Source organism: Melospiza georgiana, chromosome 1, assembly GCF_028018845.1.
Source record: "Melospiza georgiana isolate bMelGeo1 chromosome 1, bMelGeo1.pri, whole genome shotgun sequence".
NCBI classification, from domain to species: domain Eukaryota; kingdom Metazoa; phylum Chordata; class Aves; order Passeriformes; family Passerellidae; genus Melospiza; species Melospiza georgiana.
Window position 1 is genome coordinate 5,567,350 of NC_080430.1, and position 14,558 is coordinate 5,581,907.

The 14,558-nt window shown below is 50.8% G+C and overlaps 1 protein-coding gene across 3 annotated transcripts; it reads left to right on the forward strand.

Annotated features, from left to right (window-relative positions):
- Positions 1-491: 491 nt before the first annotated feature.
- Positions 492-13,730, forward strand: CSRNP1 (cysteine and serine rich nuclear protein 1). Of its 3 annotated transcripts, none has more exons than XM_058039371.1 (5): positions 492-571; positions 7,465-7,660; positions 9,909-10,168; positions 10,621-10,917; positions 11,983-13,730. In XM_058039371.1, exons 2-5 carry the CDS (start codon positions 7,489-7,491, stop codon positions 12,967-12,969), a joined length of 1,716 nt encoding a protein of 571 aa, XP_057895354.1. In that variant the 5' UTR covers positions 492-571; positions 7,465-7,488; the 3' UTR covers positions 12,970-13,730. The 3 variants fall into 3 exon arrangements, with proteins under 3 accessions (XP_057895354.1, XP_057895369.1, XP_057895362.1); XM_058039386.1 differs by lacking the exon at positions 492-571 and adding an exon at positions 1,620-1,711; XM_058039379.1 differs by lacking the exon at positions 492-571 and adding an exon at positions 2,357-2,699.
- Positions 13,731-14,558: the final 828 nt, after the last annotated feature.

Below are 14,558 nucleotides of genomic sequence, written 5' to 3' on the forward strand. Positions count from 1 at the left end.
GTCCTCTGTGCTACTCAGACCCACTTTGGAGTCCAACCTGTCCCTGTGGCTCCTCAACCCCTTGTGGGACAGAGCTTCCCCGTGGGACTCGCAGCAGCCCGGAGGGATGCGGGGCGATGCGGGGCAGTGCGGGGCGATGTGGGGCAGTGCGGGGAGATACGGAGCGGTGGGAGGGGATGCGGGGCAGTTCGGAGCGATGCGGGGCAGTGCGGGGAGATGCGGGGCGGTGTGGAAGGGTTGCGGGGCGGTGCGGGGAGATGCGGGGCGGTTCGGAGCGATGCGGGGCGGTGCGGAAGGGACGCGGGGCGGCGCGGGGAGATGCGGGGCGGTACAGAGAGATGCGGGGCGGTGCCTCCCGCCGCTCCTGACTCAGCGCCCCGCCCGGCGGGGGCAGGAAGCCGGGCGGGCCGGCCGGCCCCGCTCCTGTCACCGCCTGCGTCAGAGCCCGGAGTTTTCCACTGACGGAAAAGGGCAGCGCGGGGCGGCGCAGCCCGGCCCGGCCCCGGCAGCGGAGCGGGAGGCGCCGCGCCAGGCACCGCCGCTGCAGCCGGAGCCGCCACCGCCGCCGCAGGTAGGGACCGGGCGGGCAGCGGCGCCGGGATGGGGATGGGGATGGGATGGGATGGGATGCGGGAGCCGGCGTGGGCGGCGAGGGGGAGGCTCTCGTTCTCGCGTTTCACCACCGGGGGCTGCGGCTGCGGGGTCCGCTCGGTGCCTGCCCAGCGCGGGGCTCGGCCGCCGGTTCCCGGCTCGGAGCCGTCCCGCCCGCTGTGCCGGGGTCGCTGCCGGTGCCCGCCGCTCGCTGCCGGCGGTCGCGCCGCCCCGGCGCCGTCTGGCCGCGCTGCCGTGCCCGGCGGGGCTGCGGCTGGGGCTGAGCCGCCGGGGAGCTCCGCGAGCCGCCGGGGCAGCGGGACCGCGTTCCCTCCTCGGGGGAAGGGCCGCGGGTTTGTTCTCCCCCCGAGCCGGCCCCCCGCACTCTGCCCTACGGACACCCGAGCAGCTTGATGATATTTATTAGGAGTAGCGCAGAGTTCCCTTCTCGCCCCGGCCCCGGTAAGTCCAGGCTCCGCTCCATCCCCGCGGTTCCAATTTTTTGATGTTGAGAGAAAGGTTGGGGAGGGGGTTGGGGGGAGCCTTGCCGGCTCGCTCTTCCCCAAATGCGCCCGGCTGGGGATGCTTTCCCGTCGCTACAGCAACACCTACCGACGGGCGCACGGAGGGACGGACGGGCGGACAGACGGAGCGGGGCACCCCCCACACCCCCCCGCCGCCTCCCGAAATAAGGCATCGCGGCTTTTACAGCCCACCTGAAAAAAAGGAGGGGAAAAAATAAAATAAAAAAAAAAAGGATACCCCGTCTCCCGCCCCCGAGTTCTAAGTTTTCTCAGGTTTTTATAATTTTTTTTTTTGCCTGCTCCCCCCCGCTCCCTCCTCTACCCCCGGCATCCTCAAAAGTGTCTGTCACCTCCGAGTTACATAATGTCGCTGTAGGGAGAGGCTGACACACAGGGACAGCCCTTTCCTAAAGCAGCTCAGCCTCGATAACGCCTGGAATGCCAACGCCTGGGTGGGATGGATGGATTGATGGAGGGATGGAGGGAAAACCCTCGCGGCCCTTTACAAACCTCGAAGTCACAGAATGAGGGAATCCTTAAGGGCTGGAAAAGCCCTCTAAAATCCCCGAGTCCAACCCTTCACCCAGCACTGCCAGGTTAAGTCTTATAATCTGTTATCAGCAATTGATCGCCAATTATTAATTGATTTTATGACTTTATTTTTTTTTTTCGTGAAAATGGTTTTAGTTTTGCTCTGCTGAGCAGTTTGCAGAGGTGGCCCGTCAAGGTGTGTGTGTGGGGAGGGGGGTGGGGTTATTTTCAGGATGGTTGGGTTTGTTCTCCTCCCGGAGAGACTCCGCAGCTCCCGGCAAAGGCTTTAATAATTCAGCGCAGGAAATGCGTGCGTATATATAGCAGGGAAGGTAACGCACAGCGTGTACCTACAGGAGGACAAATATGGAAACCTGGTGTGAATTATTCATGAGGTGTGATCAAATAGAGGATTTTCCTAGACAAAGCACACTTCGCTGTTTTCCTGTTTGTTACAGCACAATCTGCGCCGAGTACATCCGAACCTCCTTTCATTTTGGGCCGTGTCAGATAACCTTTAATGTATTTGCTGAAATCTCTTATTTACCTTTCAAGCAGTCACGGCAAGAACTAAGGGGCTTGGTAGAAAAATCTGACAAGCCTTTTTTTTTTTTTTTTTTCTTCTTTTTCTTTTATTTATTTTTTTTTTCTTTGTGGCCTTCCAAAAATTAGGAGCTGGAGTAAACACTTGTGCTGCTCCTTCCGGGGAAGGTGTTTTGCCTGCTCAGCCTCTGACAGGAGCACAAACTCGCGGTGCTACGGACTGATTCATGCTCCCACTCCGCAGCACGACGTACTTTGGGTTTTGCTGTTGCATAGTAGGCAGAGGCTATTTTTAACCGGAGCAAGGTTATGAAACCTTAGACCCAGCTGGGTGAAAATAATCTGGTCTGAACTGGAAAGCACGGCTTTGTGTGGCTGGGAACACGCGTGGGACTGTCCCCTGGAGGCTCCTGGTGGGATGATCCCGCTCCCCTCGGCTCCAGCCAGCCCCGAAATCGGGAAGTGCTGTCATCGGGAGGCTGTCACGGCGGCACGGGGGAAACCACTTAAGTAAATATGCGAAGAATTAAAATAGTTAAATGATTGAGCAATGAATCAGTGCTGATAGCGTGGCGATTATTCAATAACCCTGAGGTGTTGCTGGGCTCACCGCTGCTGTTAGACATCAGATTTCTGGGATCGCAGAGCGGCAGGCTCAGCTCCGCAGCGCTTTTTTTGGGGGGATTCTCACACCGAGATCTCTTTAGAGCCCACAAGAAACGGCGGCGTGCAAACAAACACCAACCCCGGCGGCTGCTCCACCAGCTGCCCTCGCTGCCGTACCTGGCTGAAATATGCGGTGGTGCTTTTTAAACTAATATTTACTCCTGCTAGACCTGCACAGCCACTGCGGCTCCGGGGGAGGGAGCGGAGCCGCTCTGACTCACGGCTCAGCGCGGTCCTGAGCTCGCTCCCAGCGTCCCGGTGTGCTGGGAACGCTCCATCCACCTCGCTGTGGGCTGGAATAAATCCGCTGTGCCCTCCTGGCATGCAGAATTCCACTTTGTCTCCCTGAGGTTTAAAGTCAGCAAACCAGCTCAAAAAAGTCACCGGGGAACAAATGGTTTTAGTGCGCTGTGCTGAGTTTGGGGGGGTCAGAGGGATTGTTTCTTTGATCGCTTGGCAAAAGAAACTTTGCTTTCAATAACTGATGCGCAGATTGGGACGCTTCCATTCTTTAGGATGCTCTGCCAACCAACCCCCCCCCCCAAAATCTGAGATATTCTTGCTCCTGGGTGTTCTCCTGCGATGCCATGGGAATTGTGGCACAAGCAAAGGCAGCTGCTGCAGTCGCTGTGAGGAGTTTCCTTTGCTTGGCTTGTGCTGCTGCTTCAAAGCACATCTACAGCCCCCAAACACAGCTCTGAAACATCTCCTCCTCCTCCCAATTCTGCCCAAAGCCTCTTTGTGCAGTCTCCTGGAGACTGGACACTGGTAGGGGTTTTTTAGTTGCCTTCCTCTGCACTTGGCTAAACAAATGCCAAACCTTCTTAAATCTAAATTACTCGAAATATTTACTGTTGAGACATCGTCCAAGAGGAGGATAGTTAAAACATTAATTCCTTGCATTCCAGTGTGTTAGGGCTTTACCCTGCAACTTGTTGGGTGCCAGAAATGGGACTTTGCAGATTGGGTTCCCTTCCCCCCCCAACTGGACTGCCCCCTCCTATTCCCCCCACCCAAACTTTAATGCTTTAAAAAAAAAAAAAAAGGAAAAAAAAAAAAAAAAAAAGGAGGGAGAGAGAAAGAAAGGAATGCACATCTGGGCTAAATATTTGTTAGAAAGTATTCCCAGGATAGTGGGAGTTCTGGTGCCAGAGAGGAATTCCTGCGGGTTTGATCCATTGCATTATGTACTTGTTCCAAAAGCTGTTTTCAGTAAAATAGATGAGTAAGAAGTCTTAGCCAAGAACAGAATGTCTTTTTTGGCAACTGAAAGGAAGATAGGATTATTTTATTTCAGGTTATGTAAAAAAAAAAAAAAAAAAAAAGAGAGAGAGAGGGAGAGAGAGAAGGTGGTAAAATCCTGCACTCCGTGGAGCCTGCAGAGATTTGCAATGGCAAACTCAGATACAGATATTTATTTTTTCCATGCTTCTGTGGACATTTCTGGGACTTGCTTTTCAGACACTGCTGGTTCCTTGTAAAATTACTGCAATTAAAATATCCTCGTTGTGTCTGAATGGGCCTCGGGGCTTTTTTGGCTGAGTGACCAGTGGCCTTGGTGACATGGCTTTAAAGGCAGCGTCCAAATTGCTGGTGTGAATTCTGTCTCCACATGCCAGGGTGAGGAGGGGAGCAGAGGATCACCCTGGCTTTGGCAGTAAAATGCCTATCTGGAGGATTTTTTGGGGTAGGGTAGAAACAGACACCGACGGGTGAAGCTCCACTATGTCTCTCTTGGGAAGGATTTGAAAATTTGGCTTGGAAAACATCACAGCCATAAATCAGCAATGAGGGGGAAGGTGTGACAGGAGAAAATCACTATATTTTGGCTGGTGGGCAGCAGGTTCACCAGCTTTTCCCCATTAGCTGGGAATCCTGTTTGCACAACGCCTCCTTTGCATTAACAAAACAATAGGTGTCTTGAAGAAGACAGTGTGCCAAAAGTGTTTTTTTTTTCCCCTATCCATTTGGCTCATTCTCATAGATGGGGAGGTGCACAAACCTCCCTTCATCCTCCTGGCTGGTGATAGTATTTAAAAAATAAATAAATAGAATTGCACCATCTTATGCACAGCTTGCCTTGGCTCTGGCTTGGTGTTTGTGTTAGCTGAGTTCTCTGGCTGTGGGAGAGCACTCTGGTTTCCCTCTGGGCTGGCTCTGGGGGGATGTGGTGCAGCCCCTGATGGGAGAGGTGACCTGAGCATCAGGGCTGCTGCATCCTTGGTCCAGCCCTGGGAGTTATCCCTGTCTCAGCAGCATGGCCTTGGCTGTTCCAGCAGCCTCTGGTGTCTCCCACGGGACTTGGATGTGGTCAGCATCGCATCTCTGAGGGTGTTTGCTCTTGCAAATGTGTCCTACAGGCATTCTAGGGTTCCTCCCTCCCTTGGCTACAGTGGCATCCCTCACTGTCATCCCTCACTGTCCTGTGGAGCATTCTCTCTGCAGCAGGAGCTGATGCTCTTTCAAGCCACATGAGGGATTTTTTTTTGCAAAGTTTTTGCCCATTCCAGGTGTGGACAGTGGGGTCTGCAAACCTCTGCAAACAAAAAGCAGCCCAGGCCATGGATTTCAAGAATTTCTTTGCTCCTGATTATTTCCTAAAGAGACAGAGCAGGAGGCACATGCACAAAAATAAAGCAAATAAAATTTTGTTATTCGCTGTTTTGCGGCCACCTGCGAGCTCAGCTTTGCCATGGAGCTGGAGCAGGCAGCAAAGGGGTTAATCCAGGTGTTGGGTAGGACATGTGCTGCTGGGGCTGGAGGGTGGCCAAATCCACCTTCTCTGCATCTATTTTGGATTAGGGCCAAAAAAACAACAACCCCTCTGTGGCAAAACCACCTGCAGCTCCAGGTCTGTTGAGGAGGAGGAGGAGGAGGGATCCCTTCTCCCCAGGTTCAGGGGGACGGGCTGGCCCTGTAAGCACGCCTTGCAGCCAATGATTAACTCCTCCAGGCCAGGGAAGTGCTCCAGCCAGGGACTTTTGTGACCTTTAAGGTGACTATTGTCTCCTGGGAAGCTGGTGGTAAACATAATTAGGGAGGGTTGGTGCAGGACTTGGAAGGAACTGTGTGCTCCTGTCCTGCAACGTGATACTGCTTGGGGCTGCCAGGACACTGAAAATCCCATGGTGGGGAGGTTCTGCCACTGGTGTGATGTCTGTGCTGTCAGAAAGGCAGGTTTAGAGCTTTTTTGTTTTGTTTTTTTCTTTTTCAGAGACTTAACTTCAGACATGCAAAGCGGGGTGAGAAAGTGTTTGGGTTGCAAAGAATGGAGAAGTTTTGTGTGGTGGGAGGGGATGTGGACTGTGTGTCTGGCACCCCTGTATCTGCACTGCCACCATCCCAGGGCTGTCTGCTGTCCCAGGTTATCCAAATTCTAGGGATGCTTTAGCTTTTGTGTATTATGGGGTGGCTGGTAGCATCCCACATTGCTGGGGCTCTCCCCTCCTTGCTGGAAGGAGTTCCTGGGCTGGGGCTGCATCCCTGCAATGTGTCTGACATGGTGGGATGGGGTCAGAGCAAGCCACCCCCCAGGCAGCAGCTCCCAGCTCTGGGGATGGCTCACTGGCTCCCAAATAAGCTTCTGCAGGAGCAGGGGGAGCTGGGCTGGTGTTGCCAGAGTCTCAAAGGTGGAATGATCCGCCATCAATGCATCCCAGGCTGAGTGGGTGCTGTTGTCCATTAGAATCATAAAATATCCTGAATTGAAGGGGCCTACAAAGATCATCAAGTCCCAGCTCCTGGCCATACACAGGACCACCCCAAGAATCCCACCCTGTGCCTGAGAGCATTGCCCAAACTTACTGTAGGCAAAGGCTTTCATGTTTTCTTTTTATGTCTCCCGAATTTGCACAAACTTTATAAAAGCAAAGTTTAAAAGATGCAACACAGTTATTTTTGGCTTTCTTTTTTTTAATTTTTTTTTCCTTTAAGATGAGCAGGGGCAAAGCATGCAGGAAATTTAGGAATCTAGGCAAGTACAGAGCTCCTTTGTTTTTAATTAGCTGCGTTGTTTTTAATTGCTTCTATGCTTGATACATAACCCAGCCTAAACAAGAATAGCTTATTGAATGGGGGACTGACTATGAAAGGCACCGTGAGGAGAAGGGCTGTTCTTCACAGTTGATATATTTGTATTTCAGTGCTTCATTTAATAAGTCTGTTTCCCCGGGGGGCTGTAGCAAGTAAATCATGCCAACAGATTGTTTTCTGCAAACTGGCTTATTTTTGTAATTAGCAAGACGTTAAAGCTGTAACTGCATAGAAAGCGATCTGGGTGAGGAGTGAACATGAAAGAATTAGTAAGCAAAATGTAATACTTACTCTTTGATGACATTAGTGTTGATTGGATTGGTTTCTGGACAGTTTGTTGTCTGGGATAGTCAGTTTTTTCTGCAGTGTTGTGGAAATGGGAGAGAAATTCACAGGTGTGCACAGCGAGTGTAGTGAGATGAGGTGTTTTAGGGGCAGCACTTTTTGGGAATCACATCTGTATGGCCAAGTGGATCTGATGGGGAAGCCTTGCTGGGGGTTACAGCTGTCCTGCTCATCACTAGAAACTGCTAAAATTTCCCTGGCTTCATGTTGTGTTTTTCCCTTTTTTTTCCAGTTATATGACAAAAACGGCGTCACCATGAGCGGAGTATTGAAAAGGAAGTATGAAGAGCTGGGAGATGACAGCACCTACTGCTCCTCCTCCTCCTGCTCCCCCCTGTCCTCCTCAGCATCCTCAGGCTGGGACACTGATGAGGAGAATTCCCGTGGAGAGCCCAAGCCCAGCTCTGCCTTAATGTCCAGCTTCACCCGTGAGTAGCTCTGGCTTTCCCAGGGTCAGCCATGCCTCTGCATGGGGTTTTTGTAGGGTGGTGGTGGGTCACCACCACACAGAGACCCCCTTGGGACACGCCTTTATGGCTAGAAGTAGTTGTGGCACCTGCTCCTTGCTGTGACACTGGTTTATAATCATCCATCCTCCTCACAGTGGTCTTCCTCAGCCCTTCCTTCCAGTATTTATTATTCCTTTGGAATATTTTTGCTGAAGTCCAGGCTTGCAGGAATAGAAACCCAAGGATGGGTGTGCACAAAAGCATGTGGGTGCCTCCAAGCCTTTGCTGCAGAACCATCCCACCAACCCTCAATTCCCTGTCAAGCTGTTTCACAGGCAAAACCTAATCAGACAGTGAAGGCCTGTAATGCCCTTTTTAAAAAATGATTAACCAGTAACGTAATTACCATTTCAGAACTTGTTTCCTACGTAAATTGGGTACTTTGCCAAAGAACATGACACGTTTGACATTGCCTGAGCTGCTAGTACAGATAAAAGCTATTTTGTTTTCCCAGCAATGTAAGTTTTGAGAGCTTTTAGGAAAACACACAGAAGGCAGGGTTGTAAAGCCCTTTATCTGCCGTGTGAAGGGAAAAATAAAAAGTACAATAGACGAACATCTTCATGGAGGAGAAATAGTCCAACCTAGTAAATTATACTGAACACCCACTGTATGTAGCAGTTAAGGTCCACTTAGCAGACATACACAAACACGCAGTGGTCTGAAAAGGCTTTAGAAGTCTTGTAATAATAAAGAGTCTCATTCTTGCTTGTCTTCCCAGGTTTTGTGACAAAACAATGAACTTTTTGTGCTCTCTGGCTCAATTGGAAAAGGGTCAGGAATGGGAAAACAATTTCAGAGGAGGGGTGCAGGGAGAGGGAAGCAAATGCCAAAGTGCAGCAGCTCGGCCGATAGATGATCGTGGTGGTGAACTTGCCTTCTGATAAAGAGCTCGTGTTTTAGGAGATTGAGTCAAGGTTATTGTGAAAATGCAACTCGCAGTGCAGAGATATGATCAGAGTGACTGCAGGGCCCAGTGTGAACCCCCAGCTATTGAGCAGAAGCTGCTGACACAGCTGGGTGAACACTTCTTTTTTATCTTTTTTTTTTTGTTTTCACATGAAACCGAAACACCGTATTTTGGCAAGTGAGACCTGTGAAATGTGGGTGCAGTTAACTGTCCAGTCTTGCACTTTCACAGCCTTTGGGGCCCACCAAACCAGCTGAGGCCCTCGGGTTGTTGCAGAATTTTCCTTGGATCCCATGCAGGGCTGCTTGTGGCTCTGCCTCCCAAAGAGCAGGGCTTGATCCCAGCTCTGCAGCACTCACCCATCCTTTCTGGGTTATTTTTTTCCAACCAAAGCACCCCTGCACTAGCAGAGAATGGGACCAGAAATGCCTCCCCACCACAAATTTGGGTGTAGCTGGCTCTTGTTCCTGCCACACTCATGTGGCTGTGCCTGGCTTTGCTTTCTTGGCAGGCCACACTCGTGGAAACTCACTGGCTCTGAACCTGCCCTGACTAATTATTCCCCCTGCATCTCCTGTGTTTGCATGTGCAGCTGTGCAAGGCCAGGTATCTCTGGAGAGGCTCTGCTCTAAGTGATGTGTGGCATGTTTCAGCAGTTTAAGATAAACCAGAGTCATGTATTGCCGTGTTTACCCAGGGATCACCTGCACAAAGATTAACATCTTTGCAGCTGCTCTCAAATGAGTCTCTTGAGAATAAACCACAGATTCAGAGTTCCTCCCAGTGGATGGTGAGAGGAAGTACCAGGAAAAACAGCAATTTCGGCTGTTTTCTGCCCTGCCACAAAAGCTGGAGCCTTGAAGCACCAGGAATAGCAATGCCCTGGCATCCCAGGAGCAGACCAGGGGCTCCTGAGCGTGGGGCAGAGTGGATTTAGAGAGGCAGATGTGTAGGTTGCTTGTTCATTATGCTCTGCCACACATGAAGAATAAGCAAATGGATGTTCCTGGGGAAGTCAAGCAGGAAGGAGAAGCAGCAGCCACCTTGTAGGGTGAATCTCATCAGTGACTCTGATGCAGCAAGGCTTGGCTCAGCTTCCTCTCCATCCTCATCCCACCTCTGAAGTGCAATGTTGTAGCTTTGTCCCAGTGTTTTTCTGTTGAGAGAGTAATTACAAATCCTGCCTGTTTGTAATATTTCTATTCCATCTGCAGCATGGCTCAGTGCTTTTTCTTTTTTTCAATTCTCCCTTTTTAGCCACGTCAATCCTGAAGAAATCCAAGCGACTAAAGAAGAACAATGTGGAGTTTGACCGGGTCACTGTGTTTTACTTCCCACGCTGCCAGGGCTTCACGAGCGTGCCCAGCCGTGGGGGCTGTACCCTGGGCATGGTCAGCAAGCACAGCTCCTCCCGCCAGTTCACGCTGGCAGAGTTTTCAAAGGAGCAGGAGAACGTCCGTCGGGGCAAGCTCGAAGAGAAATTAAAAGAGGAGAAGTTGGAAGCGTTGAAATGGAAAGTGAGTGAGCAGTGTGGGGCTGGGTTGATGGGGAGCTGGTGGATGCTGTTGGTTAATTGGCCAGTTTTTAGTAAGAGCCTCTGAGACCTGAGAACATCAATCTTTAACTCTCAGTTTGAGTCTCCAAAAAACACAGGCTCCAGTGGGGGACTTTCATTTAGTTCTCCACCTTTGAAAAGTGAAAAGACACAGAAGACATTTTTGCTCTTTTGGTGGTACCTCTCTGTCCAGGGATCCACTTGAGACTCTTCTTGGTGTCTCCCAAAGTCTTTTCATTTCTGGTTTAGATACTTGATATCCCAGTCAGAAAGACCAGTCAGGTCTTGACTTAGATGTTGATCCTGAGGTTGGCCACCATGGGGAAGAATTCATCCCTTCCTTATTTCCCCTCAGCTGCGGGCTCCAATGGTTCTGAGTCCCAAACTAACGCTTTGTCCATGTTCTGCCCTCAGCTGACCATGAACGGCACCAAGGAGTCGGAGGAGGCCAACCAGCTCACCATCGAGGACATCTCCGACGACGACATCGACGTCAGCAACGTGGACCTGGAGGATGGCTTCTTCCTGCAGCCCTACCCCGCCAAGAAGAGGCGGGCGCTGCTGAAGGCCGTGGGCGTGAAGAAAATCGACAAGGAGGAGAAGCGGGAGCTGCACAACATCCGCCTGTCCCGGGAGGACTGCGGCTGCGACTGCCGCGAGGTCTGCGACCCCGAGACCTGCAGCTGCAGCTTGGCAGGCATTAAATGTCAGGTACAGCCTCACCCCTGGGCATGGGGGGATGCTGTGGCTCCAGCTGGGTGTTAGAGCAGGGCGGTGTGAGCAAGAAGAAACTTACTTTTGCTCCCTTATGTCTCCTTTTGGACCGTTTTGTTTTGCTTTTTGGTTTTGGAATCTTTGGACAGGGCTGGGGCAGCCTGTAAATCCATCTGCTTCCACCTCTCCTTGGAGGTGAGGAAAGCTCTTGGAGCATCCCTCAGGCTGCAAGGCAGGCGCTGCTTGAAAGCGTTCTCTTCCCAAATCACACACTCAGCCATCCCCAGGCTGCAATGAGAACGTCCCTGCTTTACATTCCCATGAGATCCATACCTGCTCGATCTCCTGTTGGGCCACGTGGGAATGTCTGCAAGGAAGAGCTCCTTGCTCCTCACACGAGGCTGCGCTCTCTCCCCCTCCCCCAGGTTTTATTTTTAATTCCTTTTTCTTCTGGTGTGTGTCACAAATCCCAGCGCGCTCAGGCGAACGTGGGAGTGTCAGCTGAGCGTCAGCCCACAGCGGAGCTGTGCAGGCCACCTGCACTGTGGGATAATCCCCCTCTATTCAATTAGGGAGTTATATTTTTCAGGGTATTTTTTGCAGGTGCCTGCCCAGCTGTATTTAGGGAGCCTCATTCCCTATTCTGGGCGCTGCTTTCTCCCTCGCTGCCGTGTTTGGAAGCTGGGGGTGGCGGAGGTGGGTGCGCACACACGGGTGCTCCATGTGTGTGTCACAGCCCCCCTCTAGTGGCTGCTGCAGATCAGATAGTGAAATCATTAAACAGCAATAAAGAAAAAACTCACTTTTGCTCCCTTATGTCTCCTTTTGGACCATTTTATTTTGCTTTTTGTTTTTGGAATGTTTTTTCTTCACTTGTACTGAAATCCAGCTTTTTATGACACCTCTTCAAAAGAGCAGGGTGGTTTTCTTTTTTTTTTCTTCCTGCTTTTAAACCCCTCAGCTGTTACTTGGTTTCTCAGGGCAGACGAGTCACGGGCAGTTTTAGTTTTATGCCACTGGGTTCAATCCTAACCCTCCCTTTCTGTTTTTCCCTGTTGCCAGATGGATCACACCTCCTTCCCCTGCGGCTGCACCAAGGACGGCTGCGGCAACACCGAGGGCAGGATCGAGTTCAACCAGGCCCGCGTGCAGACGCATTTCATCCACACCATCATGAAGCTGGAGCTGGAGAAGCAGCAGCAGCAGAGCAGCGAGAAGGTGGCGGAGGCTGAGCCCCCATTCCGGGAGCGACTCCCTGCGCTGGGATGCGCGGCAGGGAAGGGCTCGCTGGAGGAGCGCGCGGTGCCGCTGGCGCCTGCCTTCCAGTTCAGCCCCGACCTGGAGGCCCTGGGGGAGAACAGCTGCAGCAGTGACATGACAGACTCCTCCATCTCCTCCCACCCCAGCGAGGACCTGGAGGAGCCCTACGAGAGCCTCCCCTCCGACAAGTCCCAGTCGGACGTGGACGACGACGGCTTGGCGCGCATCCTCCACTTCAATGACTCGGACGCCGAGGAGGAGGGCAGGCGTGGCCAGGATGACCTCGGCTGCTTCCATCCCACCGACTTCTTCATCGAGGACCACGGCAGCGAGGCCAAGCCCGTCCCTGGCCACTTGTCCCACCTGTCGGAGTGCCTGGATGAGAATGCCAACCAGGACAGCGGGGGTTTGCTGGAGGATGCAGCCCACGGGAGGTGCGATGGGCTGTCCTGCTGCGCCCCCTCCTCCACTGAGCCCTGCTCCAAGAGCTACGCCGACCTCAGCCTTTCCTCTGATTCCTTGGATTTCTTCCAGTCCTTCTCGGACTATAACTTGGGACCCCTTTACAACTCCTTAAAGGAGTATGAGAACCTGGATAACTTCTCAGCGTTACAGTTTCAGTTGCCTAATTTCCCTGGCTTCCCACAAGCCGGAGATCAGGGCTCCTGTTTCTTGGAGTCCCTCATTGGTTTGTCTGAATCCGTCCCTGAAACCCCAGCCCCTTTCACAGACAATCAACTTTTGGAGGATGCCATCAAGTCATCACTGATGGAGACAGTGAAGGTGTGAAACACTGATGTGGCTCAGGCAAGGACTGATGCCAAAAGGAAAACGAAGGAACAGTTGGACAGGCAAACTTTCACTGAAAGGATGGTGTGCTACTCAAATCTAAGGAGGAAAAAACAGCAACAGCAGAAGACTTTCTAAGCAAATTAACTATTTTTGGTCTTTATACAACATGGACGTTTTGACATACTGCAGCTACAATCAGTTCTCTTGCTGTTTGTGCAAAAATTTCTAAACTTTCATGACGGGGTGGGGAAGGGAGGGAGGGAGAAAGACTTTCACATGAGAATTTCCTTGTGTTTTGTACGAAAAGACCCGTTGAGAAAAACTCCTCGCTAACGTTGCCAGTCGTCCATACAGCCCCTTCTAGAAACGTTTCAGTGTTGCAGGAACTTTTTAAGGCAACTTTTTGATGCTGTATTTATTGTGAAAATTTGTGGTTTGCGTAAGAGTTGGCCCAACACACTCTTACGTTTAAATCTGATGAGGTTTACAGAAGAGATCCATACACTATATACATAATCATTCTTCATCTATTTATTGCAAATTCCAGAATTTAACTAGCCACTGAAGCTTGAACTAGCATGAAACCTTATTTAAATTGGTAATACCTCAGATGTATTATGTGTACAATCATATTTTTTTGCATAATATATCTGTATTTATTTATTTTCTACCTGTAGTACGTGAATAGCACTGTGGTTTGTCGATGACCTGGAAGGGCAATAAGGTCTTCAAGAGGAAGATGACCCTGGTTTTTCTGAGTCTGAATGATGTTGGTCTTCACTTCACATTTCTAAAAACACTGAACAGAAGTGGTGTGGGAGGGGAGGGGAGGGACGAGGGAACAGTTTGTGCAACGTCCCTTGGTTTCTCCCAGCCTTGTCGTAGACATGAGAATGGTGTTTGGTCTCCATAATGTCACTGTGGAGAGCAAAGCAAGCAAAACCTTCAACTATTTAAGGAGTAACATTAATACTAGCACGAAACAAAACCCAACCCCTTTTTGTAAATTATTTTATAATTTATTTAATTTCCTAGGGATTTGGCCATGAGATCTTTCCCCATCAGTTATGGTGCCTGAATATGCAGAGGAACTGTCAGCAGCGGTGGGGAGGTGGAACCAAAAGGACCTTGGCAGCCCTCATGGGGGGCTTTGGGAGAGCAAAGCCAAAACAGCAGCAGTGCTCAAGCTCCTCAGCAAGTGCTCCTTAGGACTCTCCAGCACTGAGGATGTTGCAGCTCCTAAATCCAGTGGGTCACACTGATTGTACTATATTTTTATAGAGGCGAATCAAGTAATTCAAGCAAAACAGATGGATATGAAATTTTTTTGGTTATTTGTCCTGTGAGTAGAGTTTTTGAAGACCTGAAGACCAAGCTGGAAAACAGAAGGCTTTTGGTTTTTAAAATGAGAGAAACCTTTGTGTTTAGGAAGAATGCTGGAGGCTGCCTTGGCCTTTTGTTATTTAAGTCAGTCTGAGAGCATGACACTGGCCATGACATGTAACTGGACAAAAAAATCTGTGCATCAGTGATACACTAAGTGCCTACACCAGTGGTATGGAAAAAGCAAAATGGATTTAAAACCT

Excerpts from the sequence above, each read along its gene's own strand:
- CSRNP1 (XM_058039371.1), top strand. The coding sequence starts at position 7,489 with ATGAGCGGAGTATTGAAAAGGAAGTATGAAGAGCTGGGAGATGACAGC. Across the intron at positions 10,169-10,620 it reads TGGAAGCGTTGAAATGGAAA|CTGACCATGAACGGCACCAA; the intron begins GTGAGTGAGCAG and ends TTCTGCCCTCAG. Across the intron at positions 10,918-11,982 it reads TGGCAGGCATTAAATGTCAG|ATGGATCACACCTCCTTCCC; the intron begins GTACAGCCTCAC and ends CCCTGTTGCCAG.